A 24,291-nucleotide genomic window follows, 5' to 3' on the forward strand; every position below is an offset into this window, starting at 1 on the left:
AGCCTGGCTCCTCCTCTCCTAGACCACATTTAAGGGCTGACTATCACTGAGAAAGGGTCTCTTTCTGGAGACTGTTCCTCTTGGTGTTTCTCCTGTGAGCCTACAACACAGGTGAGCATTTTCCATTTGTTTCTGATTATTCCATTCCAATGTGATAATCTTTCTAGCTTTATGATCTGTGGATACTAATTTGATCTCACTACTCTGTATATTTGTTGACTATACACCTTACTAACCAATCTAACACTGTTATTGCCCTTGAACAAATAAAATGAGATTGCACAGTCTCAGATGTCTGTGTGCTGTTATGTTCGATAAGCTATTTTACCATTCTTATCCCTTACAGATATATTCTGCAGTTCCAGATTAAAAAGCTTTCACCATTCCTATATTCATATACGTAATGACTTTGTAATCTTATATGGCATAGCTATCATATCTAGAACTTCTTTAATCTTTATTTTTATCACTATTACATCTATTGGAAGCTGTCTTGGTAGTCCAGCAAATAAGTTAGTGTTCATCATTTAATGGTCAGAATACTCTCTGACCTTCCTTCAACTGGACATCAAAACTGTTTGTCTGATCAAATTGCGCTTATATAGCATCTAGTGTTTGCAGTTTGACTTAAGCAGATCCTCGATTCCACATGGTCTTAGTAGTGTAGGCCTCATTTTGTTAGCTCTATTACAGTTTTAATTTCTGAAATACATCAATTCATAATTGCAAAATAGCTTTATTAATTTATTTCTTTATTAATTTAAGATATCACATTGAGGCATCAGGTTGTCAAAAGAATGTAACAACGAAACAATGGGAATAGAAGTCCATTTAGAAGAGAAAATGGAGTATGAAGATATACATATAAATATATTGTATTTATTTAATATAAATTATCATATATAATATATATTTATATAAATAAAGATGAGGTGAATTAATGTACAAAATCTAGGCCTTTGACAATGGAAAAGGAGAACAAGGTTTTCTTATTTTGGAAGGATGGATTAAAACAATTTTCTTTACTTTTGTCGTGTGCATACCACCTCAGTTTGTCAAAGAATTGCCATTTGTGTAAGACAGTCATGGTACACAAACAATTGTCTTATGAAATCACAGATGAGTAGTTTTCGGCTAACCAGTCGGATGGTTTAACCTAGCAGACAGCTGAGCAACACACAGCTGTTAGATCACCTCTCCTCTTCCCAATCCCTGTTTGGGATGGGAATTCATGCATTGAAAGGGCAGTTTAAGAGGAAAATCAAGGGATGGAAAGGGTAGAGGGTAAGAATAAACAACACAGGGTGACAAAATACAATTTCTTACCACCAGCTGACCAATGCCCAGTCAGTTCTTGAGTATTGGCAGAACTCCTGGCTGACCTCTCCTGATGATGTGATATGGTTGAGTATATTCCTTTGTCAGTTTGGCTTAGCTGACCTGGTTGTTTTCCCTCCCAGCTCCTCATGTGCACCTAGCCTTCTTGCTGGCATGGTACTGTGAGAAGTTGACTTAATGTAAACACTGTTCAACACCAACTAGAACATCAATATTATGTTTCTCATAAATCCCAAATATAGCACTTCAACCTTCTTCCTAATAGCAGGTAACTTTATTTCAGCCAGAAACAGGACAGAATTCCACCCTTAAATTTGAATAAAATAAAGAGCAAGTTTACTGATGATATTGAACTGGGAGGTGTTGCCCCTCTGAAGGGATGTAGATACATTTCAGTATTGAGCATTCAGGAGTGGCATGAAGTTCAAAGGCAAATCTTGGGTTTTGTACCTGGAATTGAATAATGCAGGACACAGGTGTAGATTAGGAGATGAGTATCTAAACAACAGCCCTGCAGAAAGTGATCTGAGGATGCTGATTGACTCAACAGGAGTCAGCAGCATGCTCTGGCAGCCAAGAATGTGAGCTGCATTTTGATGTGCATTAAACACAGTACAGACAGCATATCACAAGAGATTATTCTCCCCTACTATATTTAGCATCTGTGTGGTTTTACCTGGAATATCATGTACAGTTCTGGGTTCCACAAAATAAAACATACATTAAGACAATTGAAAGCATCCAAAGGAGGACAGAGAGCCATTAAAAGAGCTGGAAGGCATATCCTATAAGAAAAACCTATCTAGATAGACAGGTTGTCTAGTTTAGAGAAAAGGAAGCTAAAAAGCAACCTTACTGGTACTTATGAATTTCTGTGGAGGGGAAGTGAAGAGATGAGTGTCCTGGTAACCAATGGTAGGACATAATCAACAGACAAAGTTGCACCAGGGGAGGTTTGGACTAGATATTAGCAAAAAGATATTTACTGTGAAAGTGGACAAACACTGGAATAAGCTTTGTAGAGAGGTTGTTGTCCCATACCTATCCGTTTTCAAAAGTCACTTGGATAATGCTCTTCATAGTATCTTTAAGTTTTAGTTAGCCATGAAGAGTGCATTCAGTTGGACTGGATGACTTTTGTAGGTCTCTTTCAACTGAGCTGCTCTTTTCTGCTATATTCTGTTCTTTTCTTGGGAACAAAGCAAATAATTTTTGAATTAGCTCTTTGTAATTAAATGCAAATCCAGTGCCATGAAAATGCTTCATTACATTGTTGCAATCCAATTTAGAGGTGGGAGAGGAGTTTCTTTTAATATATGTATAGCCAATGGTAAGATTAAGGCGTAACAGGTCAAATGTTTGCCCGACCAGTTTATTACAAGTCCTGGTCACTTAGGAAGATGGGGAAAGGAAGACGGGTAACAAAATAAAAGAGTCTTTGTAGGAAGTAAATGAGAGATAGTCACTACCATGGATTCCAGCTGTTCCTTGTAGTACAGATGCCAATCTTCAGTAGTGATGGGTTGTCAAGAGGTTGTTCATAGAATCACTAAGGTTGGAAAAGACCCACAGGATCATCCAGTCACCAACATCTCCAGGGTTGGTGACTCCACCACCTCTCTGGGCAGCCCATTCCTGTGCTTAACCACCCTTTCAGAGAAATAGTATTTCCTAATGTCCAGCCTGAACCTTCCCTGGCACAGCTTGAAGCTATTCCCTCTAGTCCTATCACTTTTCACACAAGAGAAGAGGCTGACCCCCAGCTCACTACAACCTCCCTTCAGGTAGTTATAGAGAACAATCAGGTCTCCCCTGAGCCTCCTCTTCTCTAGACTGAACAATCCTATCTCCTTCAGCTGCTCCTCATAAGGCCTGTGCTCCAGACCTCTCACCGTTCAGTCGATGATGACTACTTCCAACAACAACACAGACTTATTTATAAATCCCAAGTGGTTAAGTGAAATCTCTGTGGAGTGACAGCTTCTGGCTTTGGGATTTCAGCAGAAACTCCTTTGTTCCCATATTCTGGGTCCTGCCAACAGATAAGAGGGAGCAGGTAGGTGCCCACCTGCATCCTGTTTTTCACAGGATATGATGGTATCATTCCCCGGTCTCTGATATGAAGCTGGAGTTATTTGGTGACAGGTCTTCCACCAGTAAACACTCCTGAGCACTCTCTTCTGAAGGCAGACAGCTCCAAAGAAATGCTTTCAAATGTAAAATTTTTTTATAAAGGGATGCCTACTGCCACATAGCAACACTGATCTCTCATCTCCTTTGTAAGTCAGAGTCTTATCACAAGAAATGCCTTGGAAAGCAAGCTTTGAGGGAAAAAAAAAAAAAAAGAGAGTTTCAGACATACACTTGTAACAATTTAACTTATGATTCATCTTCTTAGTCTGGTTGCCTAGTATAATTTAAATATAGTGAAATTGTAAGGAATTGTACACTGCATGTGTTTTTCTGTGTATAGTGAAAATTACTTCATGCTTGAAGTTAATCAAAAAAGAAATCATATGATGTGTAAAGAATCATGAAAAGAACAGAATTATTTAACCATGGCTCAGGGTCAATGAAAGCAGGAGACAACCTAGCCAAGTTAAATCTGAACTGATACAAAAATTCATTAATGCAATGGCTCCCGGAGTTTCAAGGCACATATTGATACTCGCTTAGATCCCACCAAGCTTTGTGGTCAGTGGATACAGGTACATTGAAAAAAAAGAGCTAAGAAAATAATTAGAAACAAAAAAAAGGGGAGGGGGGGGGGGGGGAGAGATCTGGATGGTAATTTTACTCTGCTTAAATAGGATGTTTCTTTTTTTTCCACTGATAGTCTGATTTTTTTTATTTTTTTTATAAACCAATCCCACTTGCAACAAAATGAATTTGAAAGTCAGAATGGTAATTTGCTGGGAACAGCAAAGAAGCAATCTTGCCCTTTGATCCCTTTGATTCACTGAACTAGGTTCTACTCTTAGAAATATTATTTCAAAGAGAAGAAAAAACACACTAGATTGACATGAAAGGCAAATCAATATTGAAACCATGGAATTACATAATATCCACAAGAAGAAAGTTTTGCTCAAAAAAAAAAAAATATATATATATGTAATGATAGACCGTGGCCTCAATCTGTAAAGTGTTTTGCTCAATTTATGCATACATGCTTCAAAGAACATTAGTACAGCTGAGCAAACTTGCACTGTACTCAGACATGAGCCCTAAATGAAGTTAATATCTAGTCTTGGCATTCAGTGAGAGTTAACTTCTGTCCTAGGATCTCGTATAGTGTTGTGTATGGTATTTTGAAGAAACAACATTGATGTTTCAATTCGTGTTAAGCAGTGCTTGCAATAAGTCAAGGACTTTTCAACTTCTCATGCTGCATACTTCAGTAAAGCTAGGAGGCACAAGAAGCTAGGAGGTGAAACAACCAGGACAGCAGAGCCAAACCGGCCAAGGAATATCCCATACCATATGAAACCATGTTCTCGTAAAAAAAAAAAAAAAAAAAAAAAAAAAAAAAGTGGGGAAGCTGGCTAGAGGGGAGTGGCTACTACTTGGAAACTGTCTGGGACAGTTATATGGTGGGAATCAATTTCATTTTGCATCACTTATTTTGCATATTCTTCTTCCCTTCCTTTTCTGCCCTTTTGAAGTGTTTTGCCTCCCCCCCCCCCCCCCCCCCCCCCCCAACTTCTATTTTCCTTTCCACTGTGAGGGGTTTATCTACCTGCTGAGTTAAACCACAACATATATGAAGAAGTACATAGGTCATTCTGAAAATAATGCCTCATTTATTTCCATTGAAACTACAACAGATACAAAGAGCAGAAAAACACTACTTGATAGAGCAAATTCTCATCTACATTTTTTCCATGTAGTCATCACCATTATCTATGCATTTTCACCAGTGATAATCATCACTGAGCCTGCAAGCAATGCTCATAAAAATCTGTATCAGCAGAGGGGCCAACTGTCACTGTCGCCACTGAAATGCGCCACTCACTGCACTCACATACACTATTTGGTCTTCATAAACATTCAACAAGTGCCAATGAATGCCAGTAGGTGCTTTTTCCTTTCTTCTCCATATGGAGGCATTCAATAATACTGCTTTGTTTCATACACAATTCCATGTCAGATGTGATTTTGTTAGACTGCTCCTCTGCTGCCATGTGTTACACAGCAACTATTTTTAGTGAAATATTGTTGAGATTGTTCATGTTCTACTGCCATATGACCAACACTTGCCTCTGGCATTGTGGGCTAACATAAAATAGAAAGCATTACTTTCAGAGCAACCCTCTTACTATAACTATCAATGCAAAAGAACAGCTACAAAAAAAAAAAAAAACAACAGTATTTTTCTTACTCTGACTACCATCAGAAGTAATTTGCCACTTTAGAAGTAATTTAATAAATTAATGTGGGTCAAGTCCAAGTTAATATTTTTAGCATAAGATACTATAACATAAGAGTGTGAGATCATGCAGTCATTCTCTCTCTTCAATCTTGATTCTGCAAATAGAGAAAAAAAAATTGTTATGAAGTCTCTTATTTTCAGGCGATTACAGTAGCCTGCTAATGCAGCTAGGATCCGTATATATTCAGTAGTAGGCCTCAGGCAACAAGTTAATGCTATGTCAGAAGGGAGAACGGTAGGAAAACATGTTTGTAAACACACTTCCTTGAGTGAGTTAAGTTAAACAGTTGAGGAACCATCACTATTTTTAGACTGTTGGCTCCTGACTGCTGCTGACTTCAGGCACTTTGCCCTACTATTTATCTTTAGCACATTGTTTGATCTCATCTATAACAAATCATTGTATTGATCTGTCAAAATAATGACTGCATGTAACATCCACCAGGAAATATTACATGTATTTTTCAAAAAAAATTACACGCATCTCTAACTCCTTGCAAAACAATGGCAACTGAAAAAAAAATGAGCAGTGGGATAAATCACTGCTGGTGAAACTGGAAGCAAAGCTGATTTTCGTTTTCCTCAGTAACACTGAAGCAACTGTTTTTCTCCCCTCTGAAATATTGTTAAAACCACTTAAGGGGGATTTGTGTCATTCCCCCCAACTGAGAAAGTTGTCCTATTATGCTCAGGAAAAGAAAAAAAAAAAAAAAAAAAAAAAGAAAGAAAGAAAAGCTACTAATCTCACAGAAAAGAAGAAACATTGAATGTTAGCAGTTACCACAAAAAGATATTTCTTGAAGGGCTAAAACTACGTATCACCATAAATAAATAAATAAAAATAATAAAAAAAAATTCTGCCTTCATGTCTTATCATATACACTGAATTAACTCTGTCTGATGCACCCTACTTTTCAGCTCTATTCTCTATCATACTGTTTTGTTGTTTTCTTTTTCCTTTTTTTTTCCCCTCCTTTCCTTGTTTTCCAAGTAGAAAAGTAGTCTTTGTGATGCTCCCTCTGTTACTTTCTAGCACTAGAGACTTCCTAGGATTCATTTGTTTCATCGGAAATGTTAAGCAGGGCCCTCATGGAGTCCTGTCCAATGTCAGTATTTCCTCTTCCACTTAAAAAAAAAAAAACAACTTTTCATTTCCTACATAATCTTTTTCTAGATTCTGATTACACACAATCTAATGTTTCTTTCGGAGAAATAAATCACTATACACTTCTATACATGTATAGACCAGTTTTGAGATGAAGGAGTTGCAAGTTGAGGAATGGTCTGCTCAGATGTAACTTCAGGAGGTGCAGGAAAAGGAAGAGTCTTCTTACCCTAAGGAAGCCCATGCAGTCCTTGGGTATGCAGAGATCTCTAGATGAGATACTTTTTGTCTCCACTGACAACCCTTAAATGAGGTCTAGGAAAGGGTAGATCTAAGATTCACCCCTTCTGATCACTCAGATGCATTGCTTGCACCTGAGCTCCCCTGGGTTGGCCCAGCCTTCTCACCAGGTGCTCAATCAATGGGTCAAGCCATTATCTAGCATTTCCTGTGCATTCCATCCTTTCACTGAGTGGGCCAATGATTGAGCAGATTAAAAGTAAGCCCTTTCCATTATGGTGACCCAATACACTGTGATGCCCGTACAATTACCTGTCACAGTGTAGACTGACAGAATATGAGGGGATTGAAGATTGGTTTCTTGTTAAAATCATTCTTTCTTTGTAGGCCAGTACTCAATGGACCAGTGAAGGGTCAGCCCATTTTTATCAGTTCCATGCAGTTCAAAAGTCCATTGCTACATGTCACACTGATCTCGCAGTGATGTTGTAGTGTCTTAACATCATGTTGCTCCTCCCAGTTGTCCTGTGGATGTGAGGAGACTCAAGGGAGTGGTACAGATGTTTCAAAGATACAAGGAGTACGTTCACTCTCCTCAGCAAAATACAGGCTGTATTCCTGTTCTGAAAAAACACCTTTGGTTTGAATGGAGGCATGTCCCAGCCATCTGTACTATATCCTTTAGCTTGATATTTGAGACTGTATAACTATATTGGGTACCAAAAGGGAGGTCCTGATTCGTCATAGGGACATGATTAAGGTCCCCTTAGTGATGAAAACCTGAGTGTTGACCACAATCTCTACAGGCCATGAACCTATTAACAAGAGAACTACTGATCTCCCAACCTCCAGTAATCTCATCCAGGGTGCAAATAGGCCACATCACTTTGGTCCTACTTACACCTTCCAAGGCCAAACTATTCTATGGATACCTAGGTTCTCAGGGACAGGGATCAGAAGATTATTTTCATTGCCAACTTGGGGTCTTATCTGCTCATCAGTGTCTGCAATTTGGATCCAAAGCAGGGAAGTAGAAGCACAAGTAGTCTATATCATCTTCAGGGCAATGGTTCTGCCATTTCTAAGACTTTCATTTAGGTCCCGCAGGGCTTCATGGAGTCTCTTTGTCCACTCCTGCAGGGACTGTGAGGCTGTCTTCAGAGCTGCCTTAAGAATACTGTTGTAATGGCCAATAACCATTTTTCAATCAAGGTATGCCTCTCTTCTGCTCCATGCCAAACCTGAGACCAGAACCCAATTGGGGTTCAAATGGAACTCTGGTGCTTCCATAACCCTCAGCAGATCCTGTCCTGAGTTACATGGATGTCTAGTTTGGCTGAAAGCATAGGATCAAATATACCCAGCATCTGGGACTGTTTAACAGCTATTTTTCATGCCAGAAGGGCTTTTGTTCCATTCTCTCTTAGTCCCATACTTGGCTTTTTTTTTTTTTTTTTTTTGGTGTGTGTGTGTGTGTGTGTGTGTGTGTACCTGTATAAAGGCTTCAGAAGCTGCACTAAGTAAGGTATAAGGGAATGTCAATACCCCAATATATCCAAAATTTCTTGCCTTGGTATGGTAGGGACTGGGAACACGTGAACCTTGTCTATTATTGCACTGGGTATTACTTTGGTCTTTCCAGACCAAACTACACCTAGGAATTTCACTGGTAGGCCTGGTCATTGTACTTTCTGTGAGTTTACAGCCCACCCTTTCTCTTGTGAATAGGTGGTCAATAAATCTACCACCTTTTCTAATGCCTCCAGTGAGTCAGACATCAGCATGAGATCATCAGTATAGTGGCAGAGTTTGATATTGTTTGGTTTATTCCAATTTGCCAGATCACGAGCCACTAGTTTATGATAAAACGTAGGTGAGTGCAAGTACCTTTAAGGCAGGATCTGAAAGGTTCACTGCCTGCCTTCTCATGTGAATGCAAACTGATCTTGCAATTCTTCATGAAGAATGTATTTGCCAAGTCTAGGACGCAATGATAGGTTTCTAGCTCCCTACTCAGTGTGTCCAATTAGGGAAAAAATGTTGCAAACGGCTGCATAAATTGGCAGCCTGACCTTATTCAGTCATTTATAGTCCACTATCATTCTCCATGTGTTGTGAGACTTTCATACTGGCCATATGGGGGAATTATATGGGCTATGTGCAGGCCTTATGATTCCCACATTTTTTGAGTTCCTGCACTATTCTCGAGATCTCCTCTTGCCCCCTCGGGAGTCTGTACTGTTTTGTATTAGTAATCTGGTGCAGCTCTGGCATGTGAATGGGCTCATGTTGCACGTGACCTCTTAATATTGCCTGTACCACCTGTACACCAATACATCTCCCTCTTGGTCTGAAATCTCCCTCATTCGTCTGGATAGTCAAGCTGCATAAAATGTCTGTACCCAGTAAATACTCCAATACTGGGACAATAGTATATTCCCAGGGTGGGAGATGCCCAACTCTCAGCTTCAACCACGTCTAGATTACAGGGATGGTCTGTCCCCCAAACTCACCAATCATAGCCCTAGTTTCATGAAATTTAGTTGGATCACCACAGATAACTGAAGTTTCTGCACCTGTGTCCACCAGTGCCATCATTCGTACATTCTTCTGAGACCAAAAGATCCTCAGTTCAACACAGGGCCTCTGGTCCTGCCTGGGGGTCCCAGTTGCAGGGGAGCTGGTACCCCACTTCACGTAAGTAGTTGCACAATTACCAGTTCTTTTTCCTCAGGTGGCTTGGACATAGTAGCCTGAGTCACTTGAGGATGTTTTTCCTTCTGCTGGGAACTGTGAAATCTTCCAAGTTCATTTTTTGTTGCTATTTGTTTAATAATTCTTAGCCCTACTTTTTGGGGGTGTTTTGAATTTTTTTTTTTTCCTTCCATAGCTGAAGGAGGTCATGATTCAGCTGCTGACCAGTTTTTTTGCAATCTGAAGTCCAGGCCAGATCAAACCATTAAACATCTGTTTTCAGGATACCTATATGGGTCCCAACTAAGATGTTTGTGGGGTGGGTCTCCTAGATTTACTTACAGGGAGGATCTCAGCCCCTTCTAGTGTCCAAATACTGCACCTAGTCCTTCGGAGTTCTGTTTCTCCCAGGTCAGCCACCAACTGGGAGACCTGCTGGACATTCACCTCCAGGGTCAGTGAGGCACTAATGTGCCATACCGGTGGGGAGACACCTGTTGTAGGATGAGATCTCTTATCTCTGCTGAAAACTTAACTAGGTCTGGATTCTTGAAGGTATCATCATAGATTGCCTCCTTCAGATCTAGTTCTCAAATTTAATTTTAAAGTTCTTCCATTGTAGTCCGCAAACTAGTATTTACTGGGACATCACTTTTATTTGGTCACCTGATTCTACATACAGCCATTAACCACTGAATTAGTGAATGATTTTCATCATTGTGCATTACAGTTGCATACAATCTTTCCCTGAGTGCCAGATGTGTGCTAATGGATGAGAGTAGAAATTTCTGGTCCATTAATAACCACACTCTGCCCCCAACATCCCACAGCCTTAGAAGACAAGCTGGTATGCTCTCTAGCAGTTTTTGTTTAAACTGTTGTAAGTTCAGTGGCTGTCTACAGAAGCACAGTCACATGTAAAGTGGTAGTGGTGGGGGAGGGGCATTCCTCAGGTGGCAGTCCCCTTGGTCTCACCTCAGCCTTCTTTGTTATTTGAGTAATGATTGGCCTTATCTCCAGAGGATCTGAGGTTCTCAAATGTTCTATTCAGGCCTTTCCTATATTAATAGATTTCCTTTTATTTTTGGATTCAACAGGGATCCAAGGATCCTGCTGATCTGAATCCTTTTCCTCCTCTAATGATATAGTTCTCATTTTCAGAAGAGAAGTACTGGTTATAGATGGGAAAATTTGCCCTGTCAGAAACGTAATTTTAGTCTCCAGTTGTCTGACATAAGCTTTTAAAAGCTCGTTTTCCTCTTTTAGTTCTTCCCCAGAGGAGTGAAATGCATTAATAGTTAACAATAGCAGCCATGTTACAGTGGATGCTGCTAATACTCTTTCCCCAGTTGTTAATATAATATTGTCTAACTTACTCAAAAAATCTGCCAGTTTAGTAGGGGACTTAATAATTGGACTATTGTTCCTTATGCATTCCCATTCTTCGACAATCTGTGCTGAACGTAGCTATGGGAAACCCAGAATTAACTGTGTCTGAGGAACAGCTACAATCAGATTGAGAGCTTGTGGGTAAAAATCAAGGATTGGTCCAGCAAAGGGCTTCTAGTGGTCAGGGTCTACTGCAGGCCACCTGATCAGGGAGAGCCTGTAGACAAGACCTTGCTTCAGCTGCAGGAGGTGTCATGCTTGCGGGCTCTTGTCCTGATGGGGGATTTCAACCACCTGGATATCTGCTGCAATAGTGACACAGTGGGTGGCAGACAATCCAGGAGATTCCTGGCGTCTGTTCAGGACAACTTCCTGGTCCAGGTAATAGATGGACCAACCTGAGGTGAAGCCTTACTGGACCTGGTGCTCACTAATGCAGAGGACAGCACTAGAGAGGTTAAGATTGGAGGCAGCCTGGGCTGTAGTGACCATGCCTTGATGGAGTTTCTGATCTTGAAGAATGTGGGCCTGGCAAAAAAAGCAGAGCTAGGACCCTGTGCTTTAGGAGAGCAAACTTCCAGCTGCCCAAGGAACTGCCAAGTGGGATCCCCTGGGAAACTGTCCTTAAGGGCATGGGTACAGAACAGAGCCAGCAGCTCTGTAAGGACAACCTTCTGAGAGCACAATGGCTCTCCATCCCCCAGAAGAAGTCATCGAGCAGGGAGGCAGGCAACTGTACAAGGACCTGCAGCTTAAAATGAGGGAAAAGAGGGAAATGTACAGAAAGTGGAAGTAGGGTTGTGTATCCTGGGAGGAATACAGGGCTGTTGTCCGTGCATGTAGAGACAGGATTAGGAAAGCCAAGGCGCAGATGGAGCTGAACTTGGCGAGGGATGTGAAAGATAACAAGAAGGGGTTCTACAGGTACGTAGGCAGAAGAGATGGGCCAAGGAGAGTGTTCCCCCTCTGATGAAAGATAATGGGGACTTGGCTTCCTCAGACATAGAAAATGCTGAGGTACTCAATGAATGCTTTGCCTCCATCTTCATGGGTGGTCACACTTCCTGTGTCTGCTAGGACCATGAGCCTCTAGGTGAGGGTGTGGGGAGCGGTTTCTGTCCCACTGTAGTGGTGGAACAAGTTTTGAGTTCTCCTCATGAAATGGAATGTGTATAAGTCCGTGGGACAGGATGATATCCTTCCTAGGGTTCTGAAACAGATGGCTGATGTGGTTGCTGAGCCACTCTCCATCCTATTTGAAAATCATGGCTGTCCGGTGAAGTCCCCGCTGACTGAAAAAAGGGAAACATTACTCCCATTTTTAAGAAAGGGAGAAAAGAGGATCTGGGGAACTACAGGGCAGTGAGCCTCTCCTCCATGCCTGGGAAGATCATGGAGCATGTCTTCCTAGAAGCTATGTTAAGGCACATTCGAGATAAAGAGGTGATTCAAGACAGCCATCATGACTTCACCAAGGGCAGATCGTGCCTGGCCAATCTGGTGGCCTTCTATGATGGAGTAACAGCTTCGGCTGATGGGAGAAAGGTGGTGGATGTCATCTACCTGGACTTCTGCAGGGCCTTTGACATGGTCCCTCACCACATTTTTCTCTCTAAATTGGAGAAGTGTGGATTTGTTGGATGGACTGTTCTATTGATTAGGAATTGGTGGGCTAGATGCAGCCAAACGGTTGTGATCAGTGGGTCTGTGTCAGGGGTCAGTCTTGAGACCGGTGCTCTTTAATATCTTTATCAATGGCATAGAAGATGGCATCGAGTGCACCCTCATCAGTTTTGCGGATGACACCAAGCTGAGCACTGTAGTCGATACACTGGAAGGAAGGGAAGTTATCTGGAGGGACCTGGATAGGCTGGAGAAGTGGGCCCATGAAAACCTAATGAGGTTCCATAAGGTCAAGTGGCCAAGTGCAGGGTGCTGCACTAGGGTCAGGGCAATCCCAGGTATTTATACAAACTGGGGGAAGATCTCCTTGAGAACAGCTCTGCAGAGAAGGACTTGGGGGTCCTAGTGGATGAGAAGCTGGACATGAGTCAGCAGTGTGTGCCTGCAGCCCAGAAGGCCAACTATGTTTTGGGCTGCATTTAAAAAGGGGAGTGGCCAGCAGGGAGAGGAAGGTGATTGTGCCCCTCTACTCAGCTCTTGTGAGGCCCCATCTGCAGTACTGTGTCTAGGCCTGGGACCCCCAGTACAGGAAGGATGTGCAGTTCTTGGAGCGGGTCCAGAGGAGGGCCACTAGGATGATCAGATGGTTGGAGCACCTCTCCTATGAGGAAAGGTTGAGGGAACTGGGCTTGTTTAGTTTGGAGAAGAGAAGGCTCTGGGGAGACCTCATTGTGGCCTTCCAATACTTGAAGGGAGCATATAAACAGGAAGGGGAATGGCTGTTTACAAGGATGGATAGTAATAGGACAAGGGGAAATGGTCTTAAACTGAGACAGGGAAGGTTTAGATTAGATATTAGGAGAAAGTTTTTCAGACAGAAGGTGGTGATACACTGGAACAGGTTGCCTGAGGAGGTTGTGGATGCACCATTGTAGAGCAAATGAAGGTAATGACAAAGCCTTTATTTAAGAAATAGGCACACGAGGGAAAGATATCAAAAAGAATCGACTCACCCCTCCTGGTAGCAGCGCGTAGGCAGAGCCGAGCTGAGGAATGTGTCCCTCCCCTGTTCGTACCGCCGCGCCGCCGCACTCACACACTCACAGAGCCCACCCATTGGTTCAGGCTGTGACCCTGGAATTCCACTACACTCCACCCCTTCACAGCATGAACCAATGACTGAGCAGGTAGGGGGTGAGCCCCTGCAACCTGGTGGCCCAAGACACAATGCACATCGCGACGCATACACAACATCCGCCGCAATATAGGATGTCAAGACAATAAAGGCAATCAGTGGTAGTCCCCTTCACGGTTCTGTTGGGCCAGTACTTGATGTTCTTTCTCGAGGCGTATCTTTTTCAAGGACCAGTAGCGCTTCTGATTCATGCTCTCCAGTCCCCAGAAGTTCAGCAGTGCGTCACAGGGTGTCATGATGTTTCCTCATAAGCGTGTTTGAGTGATGTTGCTCCTGCTGGCCATCCTGTGAACTTAAAACCTCAAGGGGAGTAATACAGATGTTTAATAGGTACGAGAAGGGGTAGGTCCGCCCTCCACGGTAAGATGCAGGCTGTATTTCGGTCTTGAGTCAACACCTCTGCCTGTATCGGGGCACATCCTGGCCTTCGATACCACACTCTTTGGCTCGAAATCTGCGACTGAATCACTATATCGGGTACCAAAGGGGGGGTTCTAATTTGCCACATGGACATGATTAATGTCCCCCTTGCAATGAAAACAGGGGTGTCAACTACTACCTCTGTTGGCCATACACCGATTACTGAAGGGTTTACTGATCCCCCAACCTCTAACAATCTCCCCCAAGGTGCAAGGAGACCACACCATTTTGGCTCTGCTTGCACCTTCCAAGGCCATTTTACCTTGTGTCTCCCAGGCTCTAGGTCATCAGGGGCAGGGAGCAGAAGATTATTCATAGTGCCAACTTGTGGCTTGAGTAAGGTGTCCTTGCTTGTAATTTGTATCCTAAGTGGGGAGGCCCAAGTTGTCTGCAGCATTTTTAAAGCACTGGGTCTGCCATCTCTTGGTCTCTCATTCAAGTCTCGCAGGGTTTCATAAAGCCTTTTGGTCCACCCCTGCAAGGAGTGTGAATCTGCCTTCAGAGCAGCCTTCAGGATCCCATTGTATCTTTCTATTAGGCCTGCTCCTGTTGGATTGTAGGGCAGGTGAAACCGCCATTCAATGTTATTGTCTTCAGCCCACTTCTGCACAGTTGCACCTGTGAAATGTGTACCTTGATCACTCTCAATAACCTCAGGAGTCCCGTATGATGCCATCAATCTAGTTAGAGCTTTGATGGTATAGGCTTGGTTTGCCTTTGCTACAGGATAGGCTTGCATCAGTCCACTCGCTGTATCGACACAAGTTAGGGCATATCTGGCCCCCTCAGATCGAGGAAGGGGACCTATATAATCAATCTGCCATCGCTGTAATGGGTTGTGTCCTCTAGCGAGATGGGCCGTAGTTTCCAGCAGAGGTCTTGGTCTCATTCGCGAGCAAGCGTCACAGTCCTGACATGCCTGGACAATATCTGGTAACTGTATGGGCAACCCCCATGCTTTAGCTGCTGCCCACATGGTTTTCTGTCCTGCATGCCGTAATTTCCGATGCAGCCAGTGAGCTATGTCTTCTGATGGTGTACTTCCCAACCATCGGACTCGAGCCAGTGTGTCAGCTTCATCGTTGCCTGGTGACTGCAAGGGTTGATGTCCAGAGACGTGGTATGCTCGTATGGTCCTGTGCCTAACCACGTTCCATATATCAACCCACATATCTTTGCCCCAGATAGGTCGGGCATGGATTGTCCAATCCTGAGTGGCCCACTGTGCTATCCAGAGCGTGAGCCCTCGGTAGACTGCCCAAGTATCTGTGCAGATGTTTAGTGCACTGTTGCCAGGCTCTTGAGTTATCACCATCCACACAGCTCGTAGCTCAGCCCACTGGCTACTTTGTCCATCCCCTTCTTCAAACCATATTGTTTCAGTTAAGGGATGGTATGCGACAGCTCGCCACCTACTTGGGTTCCCTCTGCTGGATCCATCTGTATACCAGGCATCTTCTGGGATAGGGTATTTCCCCTCCTGTACAGGACTCTTTTCTGGACAAGTAACCACTATTTCCTCAGGTGTCTAACTGTGATATGTTACTGGCCCAAGTATCTTTTGAAGTTCTTCCTTCAGTGGAGATGATGACAGGCGGCTTCTTTGGCTAAGATAGGCAACCCAGCGTGCTACTGTTTGTGATTGGGCCACCCCGGTCTTAGGAATGTGAGTTAGGTCTTTTACCCACCCCTGAATTGGTAAAGTTGTTTTGACAATAACCTCTGCAGTCTGAGTTATTGGTTCTACTGCCTGCAATGCAGAATAGGTAGCCAATAACTGCTTTTCAACCATGCTGTATCTCTCTTCTGCTCCATGCCAAATCTGTGACCAGAACCCAATTGGGATTCGAACAGAACCCTGGCGCTGCCACAGCCCCCAGCCAAACCCTTCTTGGGTTACATGCACATCTAGTTCGGCTGGAAGGGTCGGATCAAATATACCTAGCGCCTGGGCCTGTTTAACAGCTATTTTTGCTTGCTGGAAGGCTTCTTGTTCTGTTCTACCCCAATCCCATACTTGGCCTTTTTTTGTTAATCGATATAAGGGTTTTAGCAGTTGTGCTAAGTGGGGAATAAAGGATCGCCAATATCCTAATATACCCAAAAACTCCTGCAACTGCTTCGGTTTCGTAGGAACCGGGAACGCTTGGATCTTATCAATGATTGCACTAGGTAACACCTTAGTCTTACCTGACCAGACAACACCCAGAAATTTAACTGATAGCCCTGGTCCTTGTACTTTTTGTGGGTTTATAGCCCATCCTTTTTCCTGTAATAAGTAATTAATGATGGTACTGTCTTTTCTAATGCCTCGATTGAGTCAGACGTTAACATCAAATCATCGATGTAGTGGAACATTTTGACAGTAGATGGTTTGTTCCAATTTGCCAAGTCACGTGCCACCAAATTATGACAAAAAGTAGGTGAATGCACGTACCCCTGAGGTAGAACTTGAAAAGTCCACTGCCTGCCCTCCCACGTGAATGCAAACTGGTCTTGGGACTCCTTAGCAATTGGAATGCTGAAAAATACATTTGCTAGATCCAGAACGCAGTGGTATGTTTCTATTTCTCTACTTAATGTATCCATGAGGGAAGTGATGTTGGGTACAGCTGCATGGATCGGTGGCGTGACTTTATTTAGTTCTCTGTAGTCTACTGTCATTCACCACGTACCATCTGGTTTCCTGACTGGCCATATGGGGGAGTTGTATGGGCTGTGTGCAGGTCTAATAATCCCTACTCTCTCCAGCTCCTGCACAGTCTTGGTAATTTCTTGTTGCCCACCCGGGAGTCTATACTGCTTTGTATTTGTGATCCGGCGTGGTTGTGGCAAACAAATAGGTTCAATTTCTGCATGACCCCTTATGATTGCCTGCACTGCCCGGATACTAATACATCTTTCCCTTAATCTGAACTCTCCCACAGTGGTTTGGAGAGTCAAACCCGACAGGATATCAATCCCCAATATGTACTCTGGAATTGGGGCAATAGACACCTTGTACTCCCGGGGTGGTAGACGCCCAACCCCCAATTTCAACCATGTTTGTGTTACGGGGATCATCTGCCCCCCGAGCCCACCAGCCTTAGAGCCTGAAAATTGGTTTGGGTCACCATATATAATTGATGTTTCTGCCCCAGTATCTACTAATGCCATAACCCACTGTACATTCTTTCGGGACCAATGAATCGTTAGTTCAACGTAGGGTCTCCGGTCTCCTCTGGAGACCCTAGTCTTGGGGAATTTTGGCTCCCCTGTCATGCCATCAGCTCTGCAATCCCTAAGTCTTTTTCCTCTGATGGCTCAACTGTGGCTGCCCGGGCCACCTGAGGAGGTTTACGTTTTTTTGATGGGACTATGAAGTCTTCTAGATTCCACGTGTTTTGTGGAATCCGTTCTATGAGTCTAACTCCTTCCCTTTTAGGAGAGCGTTGGAATCTCTGACTGTTTGGTAACTGTTTCCATAGTTGTAATAAGACCTGGTTAGGCTGTCCATCGATCTTTTGAAATTGAACTCCTGCCCTAATCAGGTCAGTAAACATTTGTTTTCTTGAGACCCTGATGGGTCCAGATTGAATTACATTAGGGGCAGGTCTCCTAGGTCGTGGTGGCGGATGGATGTCCGACTTTTCCACCACCATTCGGACATTGCGCCTGGCGCGCAGGCGCTCTGTCTCCCCCAGATCTGCCACCAATTGGGCGACCTGTTGTATAATGGCCTCTGAGGCCACTAGGGGATTCAGTATGGATACCAAAGTTCCATACTGATGTGGTGGAGCCTGCTGCAGGATGAGGTCCCTCATTCCTGCAGAAAATTTTATCATATCTGGGCTCTCAAAATTGTCCTCATAAATTGCCTCCTTCATACCTAATTCCCGGATGTAATTTTGTAAGTCCTCCATAGAGGATCATAGACCGGTATTTAATGGTATGTCCGTTTTATTCGCCCATGTCGCACGGCATGCGGCCATTAACCATGCAATCAGTGAATGATTTTCTTCATTGTGTTGCACAGCCGCATATAGTCTTTGCCTGAGGGCCGGGTGAGTAGTAATTGATGCCAGTTTTGAGATTTCTGGCCCATTCACCACAACGCTTTCTGCCCCCATGTCATATAGTCTGAGTAACCATGCTGACACACTCTCTCTTGGTTTTTGTCTAAACCGTTGTACTAAGTCCATTAATTCAGCTGCCGTGTATGGGCGAGCTGTTACATGTAGTGTGCTCTGGGCAGGGGGCCACTGGTCAGGGGGCAGCCCCGCTGGCCTGTCCTGCGTTTTTTTTTGTTTTGTTTTTTGAGTTACAACTGGTCGGATCTCAAAGGGATCTAGCTCTAGTGGAGCCTCAAGATCCGACTTTTTAGTGCCTTAATTTTCTGAATCCAGTTCATGTGGATTGTCATGTATAGGATCTCCAGTAATTTCTAGAGAGATGTTTCGGATTTTTTGTACCGGAATTATAGGGTTAGGTTTTTTCCCTCTCAAAATTGCAACCTGTCTTTCCAGTTCTTCCACACGGTCACGTAATAGTTGATTTTCATCAGTGAGAGCCTCTTCAGTTATATTTAGCCGGTTCAAGGCCATCAGCAGCGGCCACGCCACCGTGGAGGCAGCTAACTGTCGTTCTCGTGTAGTGAGTACGTTTTTGTTTAGACTACTGAAATACTCAGCCAGGCGGGCTGGGGATTCCTGAACATTTCCTGCATCCCGTAGGGGACCCCATTTTTCAATAATACAAGCAATCCCGTGATATGGGGATCCTAGGAATCCTGGGATGTGCCCTGGCAAAGCTTCACTTATGGGGCTAGCCTTTCCCCGTCCAAACCATCCCATGAAATTGTTCAAAAATGTCATGGTAATTATTTTAAGAGGCTTATAATTGGGTGTCTTTAAAGATATTTGGCTGCCTGGCTCGCCAAAATGTAGAGCAAATGAAGGTAATGACAAAGCCTTTATTTAAGAAATAGGCACACGAGGGAAAGATATCAAAAAGAATCGACTCACCCCTCCCGGTAGCAGCGCGCAGGCAGAGCCGAGCTGAGGAATGTGTCCCTCCCCCGTTCGTACCACCGCGCCGCCGCACTCACACACTCACAGAGCCCACCCATTGGTTCAGGCTGTGACCCTGGAATTCCACTACAACCATCCCTGGATGTACTCAAGGCCAGACTGGATGTGGCTCTGGGCAGCCTGGTCTAGTGGTTGGCGACCCTGTACATAGCAGTGGGGTTGAAACTCGATGATCATTGTGGTTCTTTTCAACCCAGGCCATTCTATGATTCTGTGAATCCCAGAGTTCCCTCAGGAGTTCCTCCTCTGGGGTGTCAGGGGATTCCACTTACAAGCCAGCACATTGTTCTTTTGATGTGATTCATTCTTAGTATTTAGTCTGTCATCCTGCCTGTCTTGCCAAGTGTTACAAGATGGAAGAAAAGCAAGGTGAGGGATGGTCTGCTCAGATGTAGTAGCAGTAATTGTGGAAAAAGGGAAAGAATCTACTTACCTTAGGAAAGCCCATGTGGTCCTTGAGTAGACAGAGATCCTCTAACAAGATGCTCTCGCCTCCACTGCCAACTCTTAAATGAGGTATGCTTGCATCTGAGCTCACCTGGGTTGGTTCAGTCACTGCTTCAAGGCATGGCCTATCATTTCCCATGCAAGACTACACTAGTCTATTCACATTTATAAATTCACCAGTCTTTTGGAACATAGATTATAAGAAAATTTAGGTGTTCTATACGATTATTGAATGTATTTAATCCTTTGAGAAAACAACTGAATCCCTGCCCTTTGAAAGAGAGCTGAACCATAGGAATAGCCAACAAACGGCAGAAAATATATTGTCACAGGGAGGTTTGGGGGATTAGGGGAAGACTTGCCTAGGGGAACAAGGCAATGAGTCTCGTTTGTGCAGATGATCTGACAAGAGCACAAGATGAACCAAATTTCCTAAATTATAAAAACATCACTTTACAGCTGTCTGATACTTACAGAACAAGATATTTCATACTGTTTATTCTCAATTTCTTTTTTGCACCTGTGATTTTTTTTTTTTTATCTCCAAAAATAACAAAATCTTATTTGGTACTATTACACTGTGTAGATTGTGTTCTTTTTTAAATAAGACCACAATGTGAAAGGCACTGAGTCACTTATGACAAAACTTCCCGTATCTGGAGCAGATTTACATGGTAGTTCATTGAAATGTCAAATGATTAAGTAATAAGGAGTTTAGTATTATATTTATATTAGTTTAGTATTATATTTATACATATTTAGTATTATAAACTAATAACTGCTGGTAACTGGATGCTAGCACTATCTGTATCTTTTCACTTGACTACATATGTGATTCCAATTACATTTGGTATATTGCAACACATCAGTGACATGGAATTTTTCATTTATATTGTTTTAGTAACAATTCTTTTTCTAAAAACAAATGAGTAACAATTATATAAAAGATGAACAAACAAGGAGATGGATATTTTGTAACATATACTGTTGCGTGTAGTCTCCGTTCGCTCGTCCGGTGTTCGTCCTCTGTCCACATGTAGGGCTTACTGCTGGGCGAAACCGACCCTTTACCAGGTCGGGGCCAGATGCTCACCCAGACCCCAGGAGTAAGTGAGGCAAATGGCGTTTATTCACTACTAAACACAGCTTATATACATTTTACCTAGATAACCGTGCTGTCATGTCCCACTCTGATTAGTTCACACCAGATAACATTGTGCCTTATTTGGCCGTTTCCACATTCTTTTATCATCCTTCTTCTTCTCCTGTTTTCTCTGCAACAAGGTCAGCACGATAGCACTATCTCTCTATGTTTAGGGAGAGGCCTGTCCCGTACATCCCGTGCCCCCGCAAGACGCCTACTACAACATCTCCCCCTCCCTAAGCTAAATACTACTTACACACACACCTAACCCGTACATCGCGAAGCAGCGCAAAACGCCTAATCCTAAATATATTTCAGCACACTATTCCTACTATTTTCTACTACAGTTCTTAAGCAATCATCAGAGCAACAGGGAATTCTTTTCCGTGCTCGGCCAAGCCTTGCCCCATTACAGCACGAACGCAACAACCTAAACCCCTCTATAATTTTTCACGCAATCTATGATACTCAATGTGATAGTCAAAAGTCTTGTCCATCATTCGTTGAAGGCAGTTCTGCAAGCATCCTACAAAGCATGGAAGACAGATTAGAATACACACAAAGATTGCAAATCCTACTGCGAGAGCTTTAAGCAATTGCTTTAACCATGAACCCGTTCCCCCAAACAGTCCGTCCAGCCAGCTTCCAAAGGGATCACGCTCTTCTTTAATTTTCTGCATATGTTCTTGTGTCCATTGTAGTTGTTTGTGACACTCTGTAATCGCCATGGACACCATAAATATCAGCAACATCGGAAGTGTCAGCGTTGCAGGTGTAGTGCTCCTCTTGACGAGTGGTTCTTAATCCCATCGTCTGTCCCTCAGTTGTTCTGGAGTTGGCTTCGGTCTGCCAACGAAGAATTTCTGTAGAAAACTCGCACCTAGACTCAGTTTTTGCAGATATGCTACTTATATCTGGTATTACTTTTCGCGATGGTACCCACAGAATTTCCCAGATTCATGATATTTAACTGCTGCATACCCGACCACGGATACCCTTTAGCAAGCCCTTCCTGTGATCAGGAGGCCCTGACTGGCCTCCCCCACAGGGGCATTGTGCTCTAACATGGCCATACTGGCCGTATCGGAAACACAGCCCTTGCTGCTGCAGCGATCTTTGCTGTCGCAGGCCAACAGCTACGACAATAGCTGTGACTAGCCTTTCATTAGTTAAATGAGCCACCTTGAGCTTATCTAAGACATACTGAATAACTTCTCCCGAGGTATTAAGCGTACTTCGGCCGGCTCCCGAGGTATTAAGCGTACTTCGGCCGGCTCGCAGCAATGCCTTAACACTGTCATGCGATTTCTGCTGCAAGCAGTCAATGATCACTGGCCCTTGGGCCGGTACCAGGAGATCAGACCCCTCTGCAGCAGCTAAAAGCCTGTCTGTAAAGCTTTGAAAGGATTCATTCGGTCCCTGGGTAATATCTGTGCACGGAGTAGGTGGTTCGGCCTTATGCACAAGTTTATTAAACGCTTCCACCACTGCATCTGTGGCTGCTATTAGCTCCCCTGGCCTTAGTCTCGCTAGCTGGCCCTGGGGCGAAGCCACTCCCACGGCCTTCCCTGAAAGCCGCTGTATTCCGGTCCCATGCAGGGAGCGGCGCGGGCCGACCCCTGTCGCCCCGGCACGGCCCCCCAACTTGGCCACCCAGTCCGTCTCCCATAACGTATATTGAACCAGCCTGAGCACCGTACGCATTAAGTTTGTGATGTCACGGGGGAAGAGAGGCCCCAGTGCAGCCAAAGTTTGTAGTGCATTTAATGTCAGAGGCGATTTCAAGCCTCTTTTATCCATGAATTCCACCAGGCGCGTAACACCCCCGGGGTCAGGCGGCACCCATTCGGGACCACGATCACTCACAATCACCCGGAATGCCTCTGGAACTATACCCTTTCCCAAAGCCTCCGATCTAATCCCATTCCAGTCCGTCATTTGATCCCTCCCCCTGCACTCAAAGCCAGTCCCTTCTTTCTCTTCTACACTATCACTCGCACTACCGCCCCTGGGAGTGACCAGAGACAGTAGGCTATGCCCCCTGTCCGCATTGGACGGACCTTTTGTCTGGTCCCTCCCCATGTGGGCACTAAGTTGATCCTGCCCGTGTAGATCACAGCTTCCTCCGCCCCCTTGAGTCAGGTAACACTGACGTAATTCTGATAAAGGATACAACGTTCCGCCTGAGGGGTGTGGATACGGGGGAGGGGGACGAGACAACGAACTTTCACTCTCTTGTTGTTTGTCTTCTTTTGAACTGAGCGCGGTCGGCTCAGCCGGCGCCATCCCGCCAACGGTCATTGGCGGCTCCGTCTCCTCTCGGCCCCTGCAAGAAACTGCTCCCGAACCCCCATCGGACCCGACCGGGTCCTGTGTCTCACCTCCTCCGCTGAGACCCAAAAGGTATCGAGCCTCCACCAATAACTTTCCCTCAACTCTGGCCGCTTTAAGGGCTCCTAATATCAGTCCCCACGTTTTAAGTTCCGTAGCCTTCTGACTGGCCATGGCGCGCTGGCATAGCACCGAGGTGAGCAAGTCCCACCTACTCGAATCCAAAACGTAGCGGGGAGAGTCCAGCTCCCCCAGCTCATTTAACAGCGACAAAACTGCCGCGATCTCCTTCCGGGAAGGAGCAGATTTTCCACAGTAGTCCTTACAAAACTGCACAAGTACCTTAATGACTTGGTCCATTGTTACGCATGCGACCTGCCGCCACCTCGCAGGCTCTTAACCGCAGTACGTCTTCCGTGCGCGACCTGCCGCCACCTCACAGGCTCTTCTCCGCGTCACGGGCACGCCGGGCAGCCACCCTCAGCAGACAGATCACGTCGGGGTCACCACTTGTTGCGTGTAGTCTCCGTTCGCTCGTCCGGTGTTCGTCCTCTGTCCACATGTAGGGCTTACTGCTGGGCGAAACCGACCCTTTACCAGGTCGGGGCCAGATGCTCACCCAGACCCCAGGAGTAAGTGAGGCAAATGGCGTTTATTCACTACTAAACACAGCTTATATACATTTTACCTAGATAACCGTGCTGTCATGTCCCACTCTGATTAGTTCACACCAGATAACATTGTGCCTTATTTGGCCGTTTCCACATTCTTTTATCATCCTTCTTCTTCTCCTGTTTTCTCTGCAACAAGGTCAGCACGATAGCACTATCTCTCTATGTTTAGGGAGAGGCCTGTCCCGTACATCCC

At 44.3% G+C, this 24,291-nt stretch overlaps 1 protein-coding gene across 1 annotated transcript; it reads right to left on the reverse strand.

Moving 5' to 3' along the window:
- Positions 1–20,250: 20,250 nt before the first annotated feature.
- On the reverse strand, positions 20,251–23,881 carry LOC112532134. Its single transcript, XM_040653665.2, has 2 exons — positions 22,359–23,881; positions 20,251–22,328 (listed from the first exon to the last, which is right to left on the reverse strand). The coding sequence occupies exons 1-2, from the start codon at positions 23,782–23,784 to the stop codon at positions 22,060–22,062; spliced, it is 1,695 nt and encodes a 564-aa protein (XP_040509599.1). The 5' UTR covers positions 23,785–23,881; the 3' UTR covers positions 20,251–22,059.
- Between the last annotated feature and the right edge of the window lie 410 nt (positions 23,882–24,291).

Source organism: Gallus gallus, chromosome 1, assembly GCF_016699485.2.
Source record: "Gallus gallus isolate bGalGal1 chromosome 1, bGalGal1.mat.broiler.GRCg7b, whole genome shotgun sequence".
NCBI lineage: Eukaryota > Metazoa > Chordata > Aves > Galliformes > Phasianidae > Gallus > Gallus gallus.